At 33.3% G+C, this 16,297-nt stretch overlaps 3 protein-coding genes across 4 annotated transcripts; all 3 read left to right on the top strand.

The window, feature by feature from the left end:
* The first annotated feature begins 255 nt into the window (after positions 1-255).
* Positions 256-2,205, top strand: LOC120262507. Of its 2 annotated transcripts, none has more exons than XM_039270643.1 (3): positions 256-396; positions 493-554; positions 1,779-2,205. In XM_039270643.1, exons 1-3 carry the CDS (start codon positions 324-326, stop codon positions 1,890-1,892), a joined length of 249 nt encoding a protein of 82 aa, XP_039126577.1. In that variant the 5' UTR covers positions 256-323; the 3' UTR covers positions 1,893-2,205. The 2 variants fall into 2 exon arrangements, with proteins under 2 accessions (XP_039126577.1, XP_039126575.1); XM_039270641.1 differs by having other exon boundaries at positions 298-396; positions 490-554.
* Positions 2,206-6,610: 4,405 nt separating this feature from the next.
* On the top strand, positions 6,611-11,771 carry LOC120260958 (protein KINESIN LIGHT CHAIN-RELATED 1). Its single transcript, XM_039268561.1, has 4 exons — positions 6,611-6,704; positions 6,864-7,644; positions 8,315-9,223; positions 11,297-11,771. The coding sequence occupies exons 1-4, from the start codon at positions 6,662-6,664 to the stop codon at positions 11,529-11,531; spliced, it is 1,968 nt and encodes a 655-aa protein (XP_039124495.1). The 5' UTR covers positions 6,611-6,661; the 3' UTR covers positions 11,532-11,771.
* Positions 11,772-12,758: 987 nt separating this feature from the next.
* On the top strand, positions 12,759-15,739 carry LOC120260477 (protein kish-A-like). Its single transcript, XM_039267959.1, has 4 exons — positions 12,759-12,929; positions 13,027-13,133; positions 14,707-14,741; positions 15,431-15,739. The coding sequence occupies exons 1-4, from the start codon at positions 12,927-12,929 to the stop codon at positions 15,502-15,504; spliced, it is 219 nt and encodes a 72-aa protein (XP_039123893.1). The 5' UTR covers positions 12,759-12,926; the 3' UTR covers positions 15,505-15,739.
* Positions 15,740-16,297: the final 558 nt, after the last annotated feature.

The following is a 16,297-nucleotide window of genomic DNA, read 5'->3' as shown; positions in this document are numbered from 1 at the left end:
TCAAACTCGAAACCTCTTAATCACAACCATGAGTAATTATTAATGGGCTAGCCCACAGTTTTTATAAAAATAATTTAGCTTGAAGACTAAATTGCTAGTCTCAGTGGAGAAAAAGGGAAAATAATAAGAAATGAGGAAAATAAACAGCACTGATGGCTTTAGTGAAGTTGACTTGGATGTTGGTGGATCATGCAATGCCATTGTCCAAAATTAATGGTGTAACGTTTTTCACTGGCTTTCTACCAGCCATCACTTAAAAGCATAAAAAGGAGCTTGTGTAACCACAGGCTTCACCAAAGTTCAAAGAGCGAGTTTCTCCAAAAATGTCAAGGCTCATTATCATGTTCATTCTCATCCTTTACTTGTTTGTCTCTTTCTCATCACAAACATCTTATGGTGAAATTGATTTTTATTTATTTATTTGTTTGTTTGTTTTGCTTATGATCTATTGTGTTTAAGTAATTGGAAGGTGTTGTTTTGATATTGAAGCAGGGATTGTTGAGAATAAAGAGGAAATTATTTCTCTGTTAAAGATGGAGAACAAAGTTATCAAGGTAATGTTAATTTATTATTTTAGTAAGGTTTCGTTATAATATAGCCTAAATCCTACTGGTTGATTTTTTTTTTAATACAAATGCCCGATCTCAAGATAGTGAGAGGTGTGTGTACGGATCGAGAATTGATTATCTAATCTGTGTAGCTTCACTTAATGACATGAGGTTTGGACTGTAAGTCCAAACCCATAATCAGGGATTCGTTACTATCATTGCATCTAGCAGATTTAAACTCAAGCCTCTTAAATTCTTTTACTAAGATTTTCACAATAAACTAATACCACTAGACTATAAACTCTTTGGCTAGCAGTTGATTTTTTTACTTTTTATTTATTTTTTATTAAAAAAAACCATTTTATAACTTAAGATATGATGTAGAATTATTCCTTTATCTTTCCACAAAATGCAACCTTGCAATTTTTTATAGCTTTATAAATTCAAATAATAAAAACTCTAACGTATAAATACATCTTAAAAACTATAGCTCAAATCAACAAATAAAATTTGTGATCATCATTGTATCTAATAAAATTTGAACGAACTCAGGACTCTTAAATCTCATATCAAGATTTTCATAGTGGCCTAATACCACTAAACTATGCATTTTTTTGGCTAATAGTTGATCTTTTTACTTTTTGTGTTTTTTTTCTTATTTAAAAAACACTTTCATAATATCAAATATAATATAGAATTATTTTTTCATTCTTCCAGAAATACAACCTTGCATTTTTTTTTTTTTGAAATCTAGCATATAAATACATCTTTAAAACTCTTTTTTAAATCCTAATCAATTTTTTTCAAAAATTATTATATTTATTTTAATTTTAAAATTTTGGACAACCCATTTTGAAGGTAGAACAATGGAGAACAATAACCTTTACCGTCATATCATCAAAGTAACATATGACTCTCAATTATGAAAAAAATCAATCTATTTATCATAAAATTATGTTTTTAATTCATCTCAAAACTCTAGTCATTGATATATATATATATATATATAAGAAAAAGTGAACCAATTTACAACTTCAATAATGCATGATGTGTATATTAACTGATTAAATATATGCTAGGCTGAATATAACGTCTTAATTAGTCCTTTATTTATTTATTTATTTATTTTTGGGTGTTATCTTCTTAACTTTAAATTTCAGTCTAACTCTTGAAATATAATATCAAGATTCATCATAATAAATAAATTATTAATATTTTTTAAAATTACAGATGCATGGGAGAAAGGTGTTGATGGACATGATAATGGACTATGAGTATGGAGGACCAAACTCAAAGCATGACCCAAGAAGAGCAAGGCCAGGAATGGCTGGCAGGAACAACTGATTTACTACTTCATATATATATATATATATATGGTCCCATTTCAAACTCCTATATAATTAATAATTAAATAACACTAAATTTTATTGTGATAGACTTCTAATAACAACCTCCATATAAATAAAAGGTTCATATCAAATTAAGTTCACCTTTCTTTTCATTATTATGTATACTTGTTCTCATCTTCAACATTTGTATTAACTTTAATCATAAGTTTTCGTCCGAATTTAATTTTTGATGAAAATCAGCTAAATTTAATGTTGGTGAGGTGAACTTTTCTATTTTTTTTTTAAAAGGATGATAAATAATTAAGATGATCAGTTGGATATCTTATCCATCATGCATGCCTCAATGTTCTTTTTATATATATATATATATATACACAAACACATATCAAAGCTTTTATTTTGGTGAAAACCTTTATTATTGTGTAATTAATTACCTTAATCCTTAATAGAGCTTATAAATCTCCAAGTTCCTTTATATTAGCAAAGACATGATCAAAAGAAAAAAAAAAAAGATTTATCCCCATAGAAAAGGTCTGTTAAACTACAATATGCTTCAATCCATATTAATTTTATAGATATATTATTCATATATATATATTGTAAATATATTGTAAAATATCAAGATTTGTGGATTATTGAATTGAGTTTTTTCTGCATGTACAAAAACAAGTTTCTATATAAGTAAATTCTCATGGTATATTTAAAGATGAAGGTGAAAGATTTTAATAATAATAACAATTATTATTATTATTATTATTATTATTATTATTAAAAATATGAAGAAATCACTTTGAAATGAAACAGAATCAAACTCTTAAAAGAATAAAATATTATAAAAAGTAATATAAACTTAATGCCAATGAGGGAATCAATGTTATTATTTCATTTTTCATATGACAATAATTTTTTTTAATAAAGTGGATATATGATAATAACTATGAAAATAATATTTTGGTTATTGTTAATAATTCAAAGTTAATATTTCATTCCTTTCATTAGTGGATGGAGAGTCAAGATTTCCTAACCATTTTTTTTTTTTTGAAAAAATGGATAAACCACATGCATTAAAAGAAAACAGAAGTACAAACCAGAAGCACAAGAGAAACACAAACACATTACCCGCACAAAGTAGAGAGAGAAGAGGAGACACAAAGATACAAAGAACCACCAGGGGTGATCAAAAAAACAAAAGACAGACCAACAGAAAGCCCTAGAGGAGGAGCCCTCTAGGGAAAACCCCGACTAACAAAAGCTAAACTGCGCCAGTGTTCGGTAGGCCCTTAGGGGGAACGCTCGGAGTCGGGTCCGCAGAGGAGAGAATCTCAAGGCTACGCTTGACCTTCGCCAAAGGCTTCTCCAATTTTGCCTTCTTCGGATCAGGGGCTGCAAATAACCAGAGAAGAGGCATATGTTCAATTTTAGCAATAATGAAAACAGTTGTACAACAAGTAGATTTGAAGATGCATGCATTTCTTTTAAGCTAAATATTCCAAGTGATTGATTGCACAATCAAATCCCAGAGGATAATAAGTGGGTTTTTGATGTTTTTCATCCATGCGCCCCACAGATCAGTAAGCGACCTAGGTACCCACCTAACCAGCTTCGTTGGTCCATGTTTTTTAAAAATAAAAATAAATAAAATAAAAATTTGTATTGGCCAAGGCCTTGTTTGTAACTCAAGAGAAATCACCTGTTATTGTACGGATACATTCAATATTGGTTCTTATTTTGACTTTTTAGCGGTACGTGTTGTTTAGAAGATTATTGTTTGATTAAACTACATGATTAATTGGTCATTAATTAGTTTTTTTTTAATCATTTAATTTGGTGTCAAGGGATTAATTTGATTATCAAATTAAAAAGAATAGAGAGAAATTTTTTTTTAATTAAACAAGGCAAATGATCATTTAAATTTCCTTTCTGATTTCATAACTAAACTCTAATTCTCAAAAAAATAAAAATAATAATAAAATAAAGTAAAACCGTAAGAGGAGTCACCATCAACATCATGTGTTAAGAAGTCATACAAAGCACACTTCATTGGTTTCTGTTTTTGTCATCTGTGATTTAAAATTAAAAAAAAATAATTAAAAAATTTTATGGCAACCATCAAATATAGTTATGATTTTCTTTACATTCTTTGATGCTGGTGGAAACTCTTTTTCAATGATTGTGAATTTGAGAGAGCATTTTTGATTATTTTTTGCAAATTTTATTTTACTTTCTCACCTCTCCTCTCATTTTATTGGGAAGTTTATTATCTTTTGTATATTTATTCAACTTTTTCTCTACATGTCTTGTATATTTGACGTTCATGTATGATATATGTACTTTATATACCATATTGGTTTATCAATTGCTTCTTAAAAAAATTAAGAACATGTTAACAACTAACTTATAATTTAAAAATATACTTAGCGTCATGTAATAAATGAAATTGCAAGGCTAGCACATTAACTGTGCTCTAAAAATAAGTCCTATAATAAAATAATTGAATTAAAAAAGCTTTGCATATAAAATTGTATGGTGAACCAAATTGATATTAATATATATATATATATATATTAAAAGATGCATATACTCAATTGCAGCAAACATGCCAGCAGCATTGAGGTTTCGTCCATAAACAACCCTTACTCAATCGGCACAAGAATTCTATTACAAATCTATTTTTGTTACCACTACATCCAGCTCAGTTTTGAACTTATGCATTAATTTCCCGTAAATTAATGTCACTAACTAAAAAAACTTTTAGTTAAATATTTTTTTATAAACATGCATCTTGTCTTAATTTTTGCACATATAACAAATAAAATGCATCAAATTAAATTTGATAACTGTGACGAATAACCACATTTTCCCTTTTTGACGTGTGAGGAGCTTTAAAACAAAAGGCTGAATAAAGGTCTTTCCTGGTTGATCATCAAGCCTGTGAACCATTTCCTGGTCCAATCCAATCTGGTTCAGTTCAAAGGGTACTTCTCTTCTACGTCACGCCTCTATGTCTCTCTCCACTATAATATATGGATATATATTGTCAGGTCACCCATTTCACTCACTATAATGATTTTTTTGTCCAGAATCAATAGCAACTTTGGATCTTTATTTCAAAATATTTAATAATGCATTTGATAGCATGTATTTATAGTATGATAGTTGTATTTCAACATTAAGTTTAACATTAAATTAATCGCTCCTATGTATCTCTAATCAAACACATAGCAATGGTTTATTGGTAAGAGTCATTTTCAGTAACAAAGTCAACTAGTTTTCATGCCAGTCTGATTAGGATGAATTAATGCTTTATCTTTAGAAAAAAAACAATACTCATTGAGAGTCATTTTCAGTAACAAAAATCAACAAGTTTAATGGCAGTCTAATTAGGATGAATTAGTGCTTTATCTTTAGAAAAAAAATTAAATAAATAACAAAACTTTTATGATCATATAAAGCAACCTTGCTAGAATTCAGAGTTGAGGACTTACCTGCAAACCATACGTTGAATACTTGTCTTTTAGTACTTTGCTTTTTAGGTTTCAGCCTGACAAGCTGAGATTCACTTGTTCTGGAGCTTGGGAAATATACATGAAACTTCTTGTTTTTTGTTTTTTTTTTTGTTTTTAATAAAAGGATATTCGTTATTAGTTATTTTTTAAATGAATTAGCTATATAAAAAAATCAATATAAATTAATTCTGGTGATTTTTCAATAAAATGTGTGGTTATCTTTTGTCTCTGGGAGAAAAAGGAAAGTATTTTTTTTTCAATCTTTTTAAGTTATTTTATTTTTTTTGACAAATAAGCGACAAGTACTTCAACTTTCATTTAAAGAAGAGCAAAAAATGTACATATGTGGAATTAATATTTCAATATATTTATGCCTTCTGTTTATATGGGTTTTGACTTGATTTTAAGTTTTCTTCGAAATACACTCGATACGAAACCGTTAATTATTAGTAAGTTTTTATACACTCATGAGCAGAAAAATTTGTATTTTGATTATAGACTTTGCCTTAATTAACAAAAAAAAATATTTTAAAAAATAGATTTTTTTTTAAACACAAAATAAAGTAGTGTGTGTATTATATATATATATATATATATGATATAAAATAAAATTTAACATCAATAATTGGATTGAAAAAATGGAGAACTAGTTCAAGCGTCATTGGTCCGTCCAACCTCCCTCTATCTTATTGACCATGATTTTGGACCTCATACACTATTATAAACCTAATTTTATTTTATAATAATAATATAATAGGTACAAAGTTATGGTTGATATGAATTATCAAATACTAGCCTTGTCCGACTGCAGCAATCCATCAACAAATCATAAATCACCAGCAGATAATAAAGAGAACAAATCTCAGTCTTTTCTTTTCCTATTTTAATATACCACAGCTCTAATCCTCTCATCTAATGCCTGTCAAATTACATAACCTTCTTTTTTAAACAAATATATTTTTCTAATTTTTTAAACCGTAAAGTAAAAAAACCGCAATAAAACGACGCGTTGGAAGTCACGTGCAACTCGCGCCACTGCAGTTACAACACAGCAACGCAGAGGCAGCGCCCCCACCATCCCGCTATTATTTCGGATTGTTTCAAGATATTAAAATTTAAAATATCCGGGGACGTTAGAGCCCAGTTTGAATTTAGGATGAGAGCACATTTATAAAAATATGAATAGTTATTATATCATATGTGGTCACTTTTGAAAGAGTGCGTAATAGCTCACTGATCGAGCGCTCTTGCGCCGAAGATGAACAGGGCTAAGCGATCTGCCGGTTTCAACACTCATATATGTATAGACCCTACTTTCACTTATTCTGTTGATATTTGTGTATGTTTCTATTTTTTTTTAAGCGGTCTAACCACTTATTTGGTAAAATAATAATAATTAAAAAAAATAAAAAATAATAAAAATAAATGAAATGGCACATTCGTAATTTAACGCAAAACAGGGAAGAAAGTAGAGAAGTACCTTCTAAGCAACAAAGGCTCGAATGGTGACGAGTTGTGCGCTTCCTTATTGATAACTCCGCTTCTCTTCTTCTTCTTCTTCTTCGTCTCTGCGCTCATCGCCAAAGCTAGGGAACCCCTCGAATCCACCGCCATGCCGGGCCTTGTCACCCCTCCAGAAGCCCCGCCTCTTCGGATCTCCCTCCCTGACGGCGCCGATCCCCAGATCCGCCCCGATCCCGATGCCCCTGACAACAAGATCGCCAGATCCCCAGTGCCGCGGAGAAACCCCTCGCCGTCATCATCCCGAGTCAAACCCTCCCCAAAGCGCCCCATGCCGAGAGTGGAGGAGGCGGCTCTGGATAACCCGGATCTGGGGCCGTTCTTATTGAAGCAAGCGAGGGATACAATCGCGTCGGGGGAGAGCCCGGCGAAGGCGCTGGAGTTCGCGATCCGAGCATCGAGGTCGTTGGAGATGTGCGCGGGCGATGATGATGGGATGAGACTGGAACTGGCGATGAGCTTTCATGTCACAGCCGCTATATACTGTAGCCTGGGGAGGTTTGAGGAGGCGGTGCCGGTGCTGGAGAAGGCTGTGGGCGTGCCGGACCCTGCGCGCGGTGCGGACCACGCCCTCGCGGCGTTCTCCGGCCACATGCAGCTCGGAGACACGTACTCGATGCTCGGGAGGCTGGATCAGTCCATCGGTGCATATACGAAGGGCCTGGAGATCCAGATCCAGGCTCTCGGAGATGCCGACCCCCGCGTCGCCGAGACTTGCAGGTATGGTGTTCTTTCGCTCTTTTTTTTTCGCTTATCCTGTTCCATCATCGTTTATGGTGGGGTCTAGATAGTGGTGGAGTGAGTTTGTTGAGTGCTAACCTGCGCTTGAATGAGTCTACGGAGGCTAACTTGCGCTTCTCCTTGTCCTCTTTTAGTCGTTGAGATGCAATGCAATCAGTGTGCTTGTTGGAGTGCGTCCTGCCGGGGGAATTATTCACTTGATTTGTTTGTTTGTTTAGGGACCACTCACTAATCGTTTTCTGGTTTATCAGTATTTGTTAACAGCGGGAATGAACTGAAAAATCTAGTTTTTTTTTTAGATTTTTTTTATTTTATCTAAAATTATTTTGATATTGATTTAAATATTCAATATTAGCTATATTTATATTTCATATAGGACGTGGCAGGTTGTCCTTGGGTTGGGAAATTAGAGATTTTATTCCAGATAAATACTGAAATTTGTGATTTTTATATACAAGAAACAAATAAAATGTCCGGATAAAAAAAAATATATATTGCATTATTAAAAAATATATATATTTCACGGAAAATAAGTATTTTTTATATTACTTTAATTTTCATATATTTTTTTTCCTTATTTATAAAAAAAATGTTTTTTTTCTTTTAACTTGCATGTTGGTGATCAAGTTTGGCTTCTGAAAAATGGCAGGTACCTTGCGGAAGCCCATGTCCAGGCCATGCAATTTGACGCGGCGGAGGAGCTCTGCCGGAAAACACTCGAGATACACCGGGAACACAGTGCTCCGGCTTCCGTTGAAGAGGCTGCCGATCGCCGCCTGATGGCTCTCATCTGTGAGGCCAAAGGAGACTCAGAGGCTGCCCTGGAGCACCTTGTGCTTGCCTCAATGGCTATGATCGCCAATGGCCAGGAGGCAGAGGTTGCCGCCATCGATGTCAGCATTGGCAACACCTACCTTTCCCTTGGCCGCTTTGACGAGGCCGTCTTTTCGTATCAGAAGGCTCTTACCGTATTCAAGTCCACCCGTGGTGATTCCCACCCTTCTGTTGCTTCTGTCTTTGTCCGCCTTGCTGATCTCTATTTGAAGACTGGCAAGCTCCGTGAATCCAAGTCATACTGCGAGAATGCCCTTAGGATTTATGCCAAGCCTGTCCCTGGTACCACTGCTGAGGAGATAGCTGGAGGTTTGATGGAGATATCCGCTATTTATGAGGCTGTGAATGAGCCTGAAGAGGCTTTGAAGTTGTTGCAGAAGGCTCTGAAGCTTTTGGAAGACTCACCAGGGCAGTGGAGCATGGTGGCTGGGATTGAGGCTCAGATGGGAGTCATGTATTACATGGTTGGGAGGTATGCGGAGTCAAGAAGCTCATTTGGAAATTCTGTGGCCAAACTGAGAGCTAGCGGGGAGAGGAAGTCGGCTTTTTTTGGTGTCTTGCTGAACCAGATGGGGTTGGCATGTGTGCAGCTGTTTAAGATTGATGAAGCAGCTGAACTTTTTGAGGAAGCCCGAGGAATCTTGGAGCAGGAGTGTGGTTCATACCATCAAGACACTCTGGGGGTGTACAGCAATCTTGCTGCAACTTACGATGCTATGGGCAGGTAAGCACCTCTTGTGAACTCTTTTCATCAGAATAAAAATTCTTGCTCTGCCCTGTTTGTGCTTGCCCTTGTGTATGCCAGTCTTTGCTGGAGAGACAGTGTAATGCAATATTTAGATTTAAGATGAAACTTATAACAGCTAGTCATCTAAATACCTAATCCAGTGGACTTAGTTGATCACCTCAGGTTAATAATTCTTATATTCTTATCTATCAACCTCCCTGGGGTGAAAGAAGGGTCTTAATAGGCTCCGAATCTCTGCTTAATCTCTTTGATTTCTCTTAGGAGTCCATTTAGACTCAATAGCATGTTCCTGAACTATTTCACAGTTAAATGCTAATATTAGCACCCATTTCCTGTTTTTACTCGTATCATTGAATATATTATTAGACTAACCTTTTGGTAACGTAGTTTGGTTCATGACAACATAACATCTGCTTTATCAAATTCTTCAATCATGAAGGTATATTCTACAAACTGCATCTCAATATTTTAACATTTTAGTTTGCTGCAAGTTCTCATTAGAATGTGCCTAAGTGCACTAGCACCCTTCTTTTTGCTTTCAAATTCTTTACCTGAATGATGCTTGTTCAATTTCATGACCACTCTCAACTGCACCAGTATCATTACTTATTAAAGCATCTGAGGTGGTGGGGTCCTGTTATGGTTCTAGATCACTTTATTCTGGGAAACTTTGTTTTTGATTTCACATAATCCCTACCATTAAATATTGGCTAAACTTTGGTTGGCAACTATATTTATTTTGAAATTTTTTAACCTCTCCACAGATAATCAATAGTGGGATACTTCAAATCACTTGCAAGTTTCTTCTGCAATGTTTTCTGTAAATGATATATATCATATACCATGGATGAAGGAATACTTTGTCAACTTTATGATTTTGAATACTGTTTGTGCAATGAGAAGGGTTTGATTGTTAGATGAAATGAACTTTCTCTAGGAATGTGCAATAAGAGATATGTCTCAACTAACACAAATTTAATTCATCACATTACAAACTCGTTATCTCGATTTAGCATTCAGTTCACCTGGTTTGCAGATGAAATGCTAATTGCAACTAGAATTGTCATTTAACTACACCCACACCCAGTCAAGTAGTACATGATCATGCTAATTCATAACATCCCCATTTTTTTGTTGGAGCAAAATGCCATCCACCATCGTCAACCATCCTCACATAGATTTCAGTAAAGTTCTCTAAATACCAGTAATTCGGCTTAGTTGTATTCTTTGCTTATGCTAACTATGCCAATTTTTTAAATATTTTATGAAACTATAGCTTATGGGATACAGCATGTCTGCATATTAGAGCTGCAAATCCAAGGTTGCATCTTGATATAAGCTTCTGTGATCCATGTGGTCCTGAATTTATGTTAAATCCTAGAACTTCAGCAAAGTGAAAAACGTCTCCCCAACTGAAGCATTTCTGAATAATATTTTGTCCTTTCATGTAGCTAGGTTTGCTTCTATTTATGGGATCCATTACTCATTCTTTGGGTAGGCCTTTATCATTTTGTTCTATTGTGTGACCTTGTGATGAATAGGTTTTTTTTTTTTAAGAGTAAATTGCCAACTTGGATGCTAGATGGGTTTTTCTCATAAAACTGTACAATTTAACTTGAGTCCTTATTATGTGAGTGATATTTTGATGAACTAGCCTTATTAATGTATAGTCATGTATGTTGAGCACTGGCTATACCAAAAAAGTGACTAGTTTAGCAAAACTGCCACTATTTTGAGTGCATTATATCTTCAATACAGTATTAGGATAAACAAATAAACGCCTTTGATCTGGTGTGATTCTTTTAAACCTGTGATTTTTTTGGTATCATGCTTAATTTTATGCAGCCTCTTATCTAATTTTAAATACCTTTATGAGTGCAATCACTCCTGTGACCTCCTTGCAATTGATGGATCATTTAACCTTATCAAACAAATGAAATTGTCTATTTTTAGACGATGATAACACTGAGGCATCTTTCTTAACTTTCAAACAAAGATGCCGATTTATATTTTTCTCATGCATTATAAATTCACCTTACATTATAACAGGGTTGAAGATGCAATCGAAATCTTGGAATACGTGTTGAAGGTGAGAGAAGAAAAACTTGGCACAGCAAATCCAGATGTAGATGATGAGAAGAAGAGGCTCGCCGAGCTCTTAAAAGAAGCTGGCCGAGCTAGAAACCGGAAGGCGAAGTCCCTTGAAAACCTTCTTGTTAACAACACACAGAAGGTGAAGAAGGAAGGAACCAAAAGGTGGGCAGGATTGAGTTTCAAGAGTTAAAAAGATGCAAAATCAACCCCACCACCTATGTAAGATAAAAAACCATGTGTGAAGTTGAGGTTAGGAATCTGATGGGACTGTTCTTGCTTGCACTTCTAATCATTTATTTTCTCTATAATCTTCTGATTTCTGCTCTCTTGTTCATTTTTTTTTATATTCTATGTTTGTGTGTTGTGAGAAAAAGCCCATAAATGTGTAAAATTCTGTGATTCTTGATGAATAAATATTTATGGTTGAGCATCTGAATTGTCTGCAATTTTTTTTAACTAAATCTAATCCAAGCATGAAAATAACATGCTTAAATGTGTTTTCAGCTGTGGCATGTGTGACAGACAATTAAAGTCAAATTTAATACAAACTAAACTAGATCAAATAGTAAATATTTTGAGTACTTATCACACATCATTTAGGATATAATCCAGAAACAACATCTGGAAAGGTGAAGACCAAAGGAACACAACACTGATCACTTCTCAAATTGAATTAATTAGATTTTTTTTTTTTTTTTTTTAAACTGGTTATTCCAGTTGGAATGATCTCAAAGAAATTGGTTTATTGAAAATTTTAATGGGTTTAAAATATCAAAACATTCCTGCCACTATTTTACAAGATGCAGACTAAGTGGTGTATGGTTCATAGAGATGTGCCTTCTAGTCACTTGTATACTATGAGGATCAGTTACAGTTTCCAAATTCCTGCCTATTGTTAAGTGAGAAAAAACTACCATTGAATTTATTAATATAAAAAAATAAATGTTTTTAATATAACAATTTCTGCAATTGAAGGATTAGTTTTTCATTCTCTTTATAAATTAAAAGTAATTTGAATTTATGTTTTATTCCTATTTTTTTAAAGAAAAATTGTTAATAAAAAAAAAAAAACTTTTTTCCATTTGCTATCATATCAATTCAAGGATAATTTATTGAATTTTACTTTTTTTTATTGATTTTTATATCTTCAAATTCATTGCAATCTCAACCTTTTAATAATAATATTATTATTGTTGTTGTTTAGGAACAGTATTATTATTATTATTTAAATTACTATCGATATATCAATCTATCTAAATTAGATAAAACAAAAAAAAAGCCAAAATTTTAAATAATTTTATTAAGTGAAAAAAAAAATTTAAGCTTTATAAAATTTCATAAAAGCATTATTGCGTGAAGGTTTAATATTTATATCCAAAATTTCATAATTATATTAGTTATTAAAAAAATGGAAAATATTTCCACAGAAGCCCCTTCCTCTTCCACCGCCCTCTGTTGTAAAGTAGGAAGATGAAAACAAGTTTCAGAACTCGGGAAGCTTAGAACCCTCAAATCTCCGACCCAATCTGATCTCTCACTGCTCCTCCCGCTGCATTGATTCATCAATCAGGAGAAGAATCGAGTTATGGTAACGAATCAGATCCAAAATTTTGTTCATTTTGTGCAGTATTTTGTTTAATTTTGAGCATTTGATTGGAGTTTGATGTGTGCTTTCATGGTGGCAGTCGGCGCTGTTCAATTTCCATTCGTTCTTGACGGTGGTGCTGCTGGTGATCTGCACCTGCTCCTACATCAAGATGCAGTTCCCTGCCATCCTTGAGCATCGAACTGGGTAATGTTCTTAGAATCATTTCAATGATCACCTCAATTGTGTTAGGGTTTTTTCATGATCTGTGGCTGATTCTAGGTCTTTTAGTCTTATAACCGTAGATTGGCCTTGGGCTTTGCATAAAGGTGTATTTTTTCCCAGAGAGTCCATGCAAAATTTGTCCTTTTGATTTGTTTGATTCCTGGTAGCCAAGAATTTTAGGTTTTGAGTGTGAAAATTGGTTAGATAGATGATGAGATGTTCAAGGCTCAAGTTCGGATGCAAAATTAGATATTAGCTGCTTAAAGTTCAAAGGAAAAAGACTCATTGATCAGTGGCATGGACTTAGTGGGATGACTGTGAAGTCGATTCATATACAATTCTATGAAGGGGATTCCCCTGGGAGTTGGATTGAGTTTTTCAGCCTCTGGTATTCTATTGTATTGTTGTTCAGCAGGATACAACAGCATTCTATTTGCAGTGTTTTGTCTAGCCTTTTACTTTGTTAGATAATAATGGTTGAATTTAGCTTTTTGTAATGGTTTGGATTAATTTATGGGTTCAAATATTTTTCATGATAATAGAAAATATGATTGATGATATTTCCTTTAAACATGAGGTATTATGTTTTGTGCTCTATCAGATATGATTTCTAAGAAACTATTCATGATAATTCTCCTTGTTCAATTTGGCTTTTCACTATTATACTTGTGACACTTCATAGTTCAGATCTGATCGGTCCAATAACTCTTTCTCACAATTTGAGGATTTTGCGTGTCCTTTTCTATCCCACTATTAAGATTTGATGGGCTTGTAGAATTTGGACTTAATAAACATAATTTGCATTCAGATATTTTTCACCACTTCCTTATATTTAGATTTTGGATTGTCAAAGACATGATGTTGATTATTAAAGCAAATGCACTGATGTTAAGGTTAAAGAGGATTTATTACATCCATCCTTGAGGTCATTAGACCTTAAAAAAAGCAAGCCTCAATATTTGCTTATAGTATTGATGTTTTAGAAGTAAAATTCTTTTTGTGTAACATTACTTAAGTGGATATTCTGCAACTAACACACTTTCTTTTGGCTGTAAAATTGTAAATTTAAATAAAGAAGTCCATTTCAGATTTAAGGACTTTCCTTGAATTAATTTACGTGAAGTTTGGAAATATGGTGTTTTCCTGACCTTGCTTGTCCCTGCTTTGATTGGTTCTTAATATTAATCCTAACACAGCAAGAAAAATACCATTTAGCTGTCCAGGCATTATACTTATTTCCCATAACAGCCATCATTTGCCCTTATAATATTGTAAAGGCTTGATTCGATTCCTGATTGTGTGAAGTTACACATTTGAATTTGGTAAAAAAGTCTAAACCTATGTGCATCGCAAATCTTTGTGAAATTAGTCAAACTATAACCTAGTTGAGCCACAACCCCTTATGAGTAAGATCTAGGTAAATTGTTATGGTGTATTGATATCCTTAATGCCTTATACTATGTAGTGTGGCAGATGATCATAGTCTATGCAGCACTCTAAATTTCGAATTTATTACTTTTTTTCAAGAAAGAAAATAAAATTCACCTTTTTGCAGGTTTCGTGGCTTCTTCTGGAAGGCAGCTAGAATAGGTATGTTATTTGGTTAATTTGAAATACTCCATTGGTTAATTTATAACTTTTTCATAACTAATTCAGAAATACTCCATTTGTTAATTTGAAGGATTAAAAATCGGTTTTCCAACCATTCTCATATCACTGGACAACGTATGTTACAGTGTTCCATACACATGATCTGCATCATTTCTTCAACATGCAGATCTTTAGCTAATTATTCTACCTCAAATTGTTGAACAGATCTTTGCTCAAGGCTAATTCATTCCAAGTTCCGCCATTTAGTTATTGCAAGACCAGTAACCCATTGATACTTAGCCCTGTGCAAAACATGTCAGATTACTCTTGACACAAGTAACCATGTTGATTGTTCCAAGTGATGGTTAATTTCCTTTTGGCCCTACTGTAATTGTTTTTGTGGCAGAGAGTATGATAATGATTCATTGAAACAAAGCAATACTAAAATATTAACCTAAACTTTGCGATCTTAAAGGATCCACATAATACAATACTGTTAAGTGCTTGTGATTTTCATAGATTCAAGTTTAACATGGTAAGAAGTGTCAGATAGTTTGACACTCTTTTTAAGTTTGATGCTACATCTAGCAATATTTGAATGCCGTGTTTACTGTTATTGATTTTTCATCATCTGTCATTTGGGACACCATCACTTCTGGATTGGTACTAAGACTATAATGTTGATTCAGGTGAGAGATTAAGTCCATGGGTGGCCTTCGGATGCTTTGCTATGGGTGCATCTATGATCTTTTCCTCATTTTGAGTTGATCCGGTTTGCTGCTGATGTACCCATCCCAGATCAAGTGCCTTGTTTTGACTGTTATTCAGCCTGGTCCTCAGAATGTAATTGGGATTTTTTTTCTTGTTCATTGTTGGTGTTTGATTCCTCTTTGCTTATTGTTTTGGTAGGGCAAAGTACATCCCATCCTTAAGCACTGTAATGTTAGAAAATTGGCAGCAAATATTAATGATATTTTTGTGAATTACTTGATCACCAACTCACTGTCATTCAAACATCATTGTTTAAATTTTTTTTTGTTCTTTTGTGGGACAAGGAGTGTTAGCCTGAGAGATAATTACTAGTTCAAACTAGTGCTATCAACAGGCAGAGAAGGAGCTGAAGATTATTTAAACTTCTGGGTAAAGTTTCAAATGTTTTCTTGAAGAGAAAAGTATATGTAAGCAAATAAACATTGCTTTTTTATTTATACAGTATTAAATATAAGCAGCGATAGCAATTGATCATTTTTGCTGGTGCATATAAGCAAACAAACATTGCTAAGAGAAAAGTACGTACAGGTAAAAAGTTTGTGAAAGAAAAAGGAAAATTAGGTCCTAATTTTATGTAAAATCTCTATTCAAATTATATTTTTAAATAATTTAGATTTATTTTTTTAATAAAATAGATAAATCACTCATCTAAATCAATATTGTGATAAAAAATTGATCACTCAAACTCTCACTGGATGAAAAAAAAAAGTTACTATTCCCTCTAGCGTGAAGCTAATTTATTTATAATTTATTTGAAAATCCTTTTGAGTTTTTGTCACGAATTA

Source organism: Dioscorea cayenensis, chromosome 5 (assembly GCF_009730915.1).
Source record: "Dioscorea cayenensis subsp. rotundata cultivar TDr96_F1 chromosome 5, TDr96_F1_v2_PseudoChromosome.rev07_lg8_w22 25.fasta, whole genome shotgun sequence".
Classification (NCBI taxonomy): Eukaryota; Viridiplantae; Streptophyta; class Magnoliopsida; order Dioscoreales; family Dioscoreaceae; genus Dioscorea; species Dioscorea cayenensis.
The sequence above is the reverse complement of the archived record's forward strand: the minus strand, read 5'-3'. Positions and strand labels throughout refer to the sequence as shown.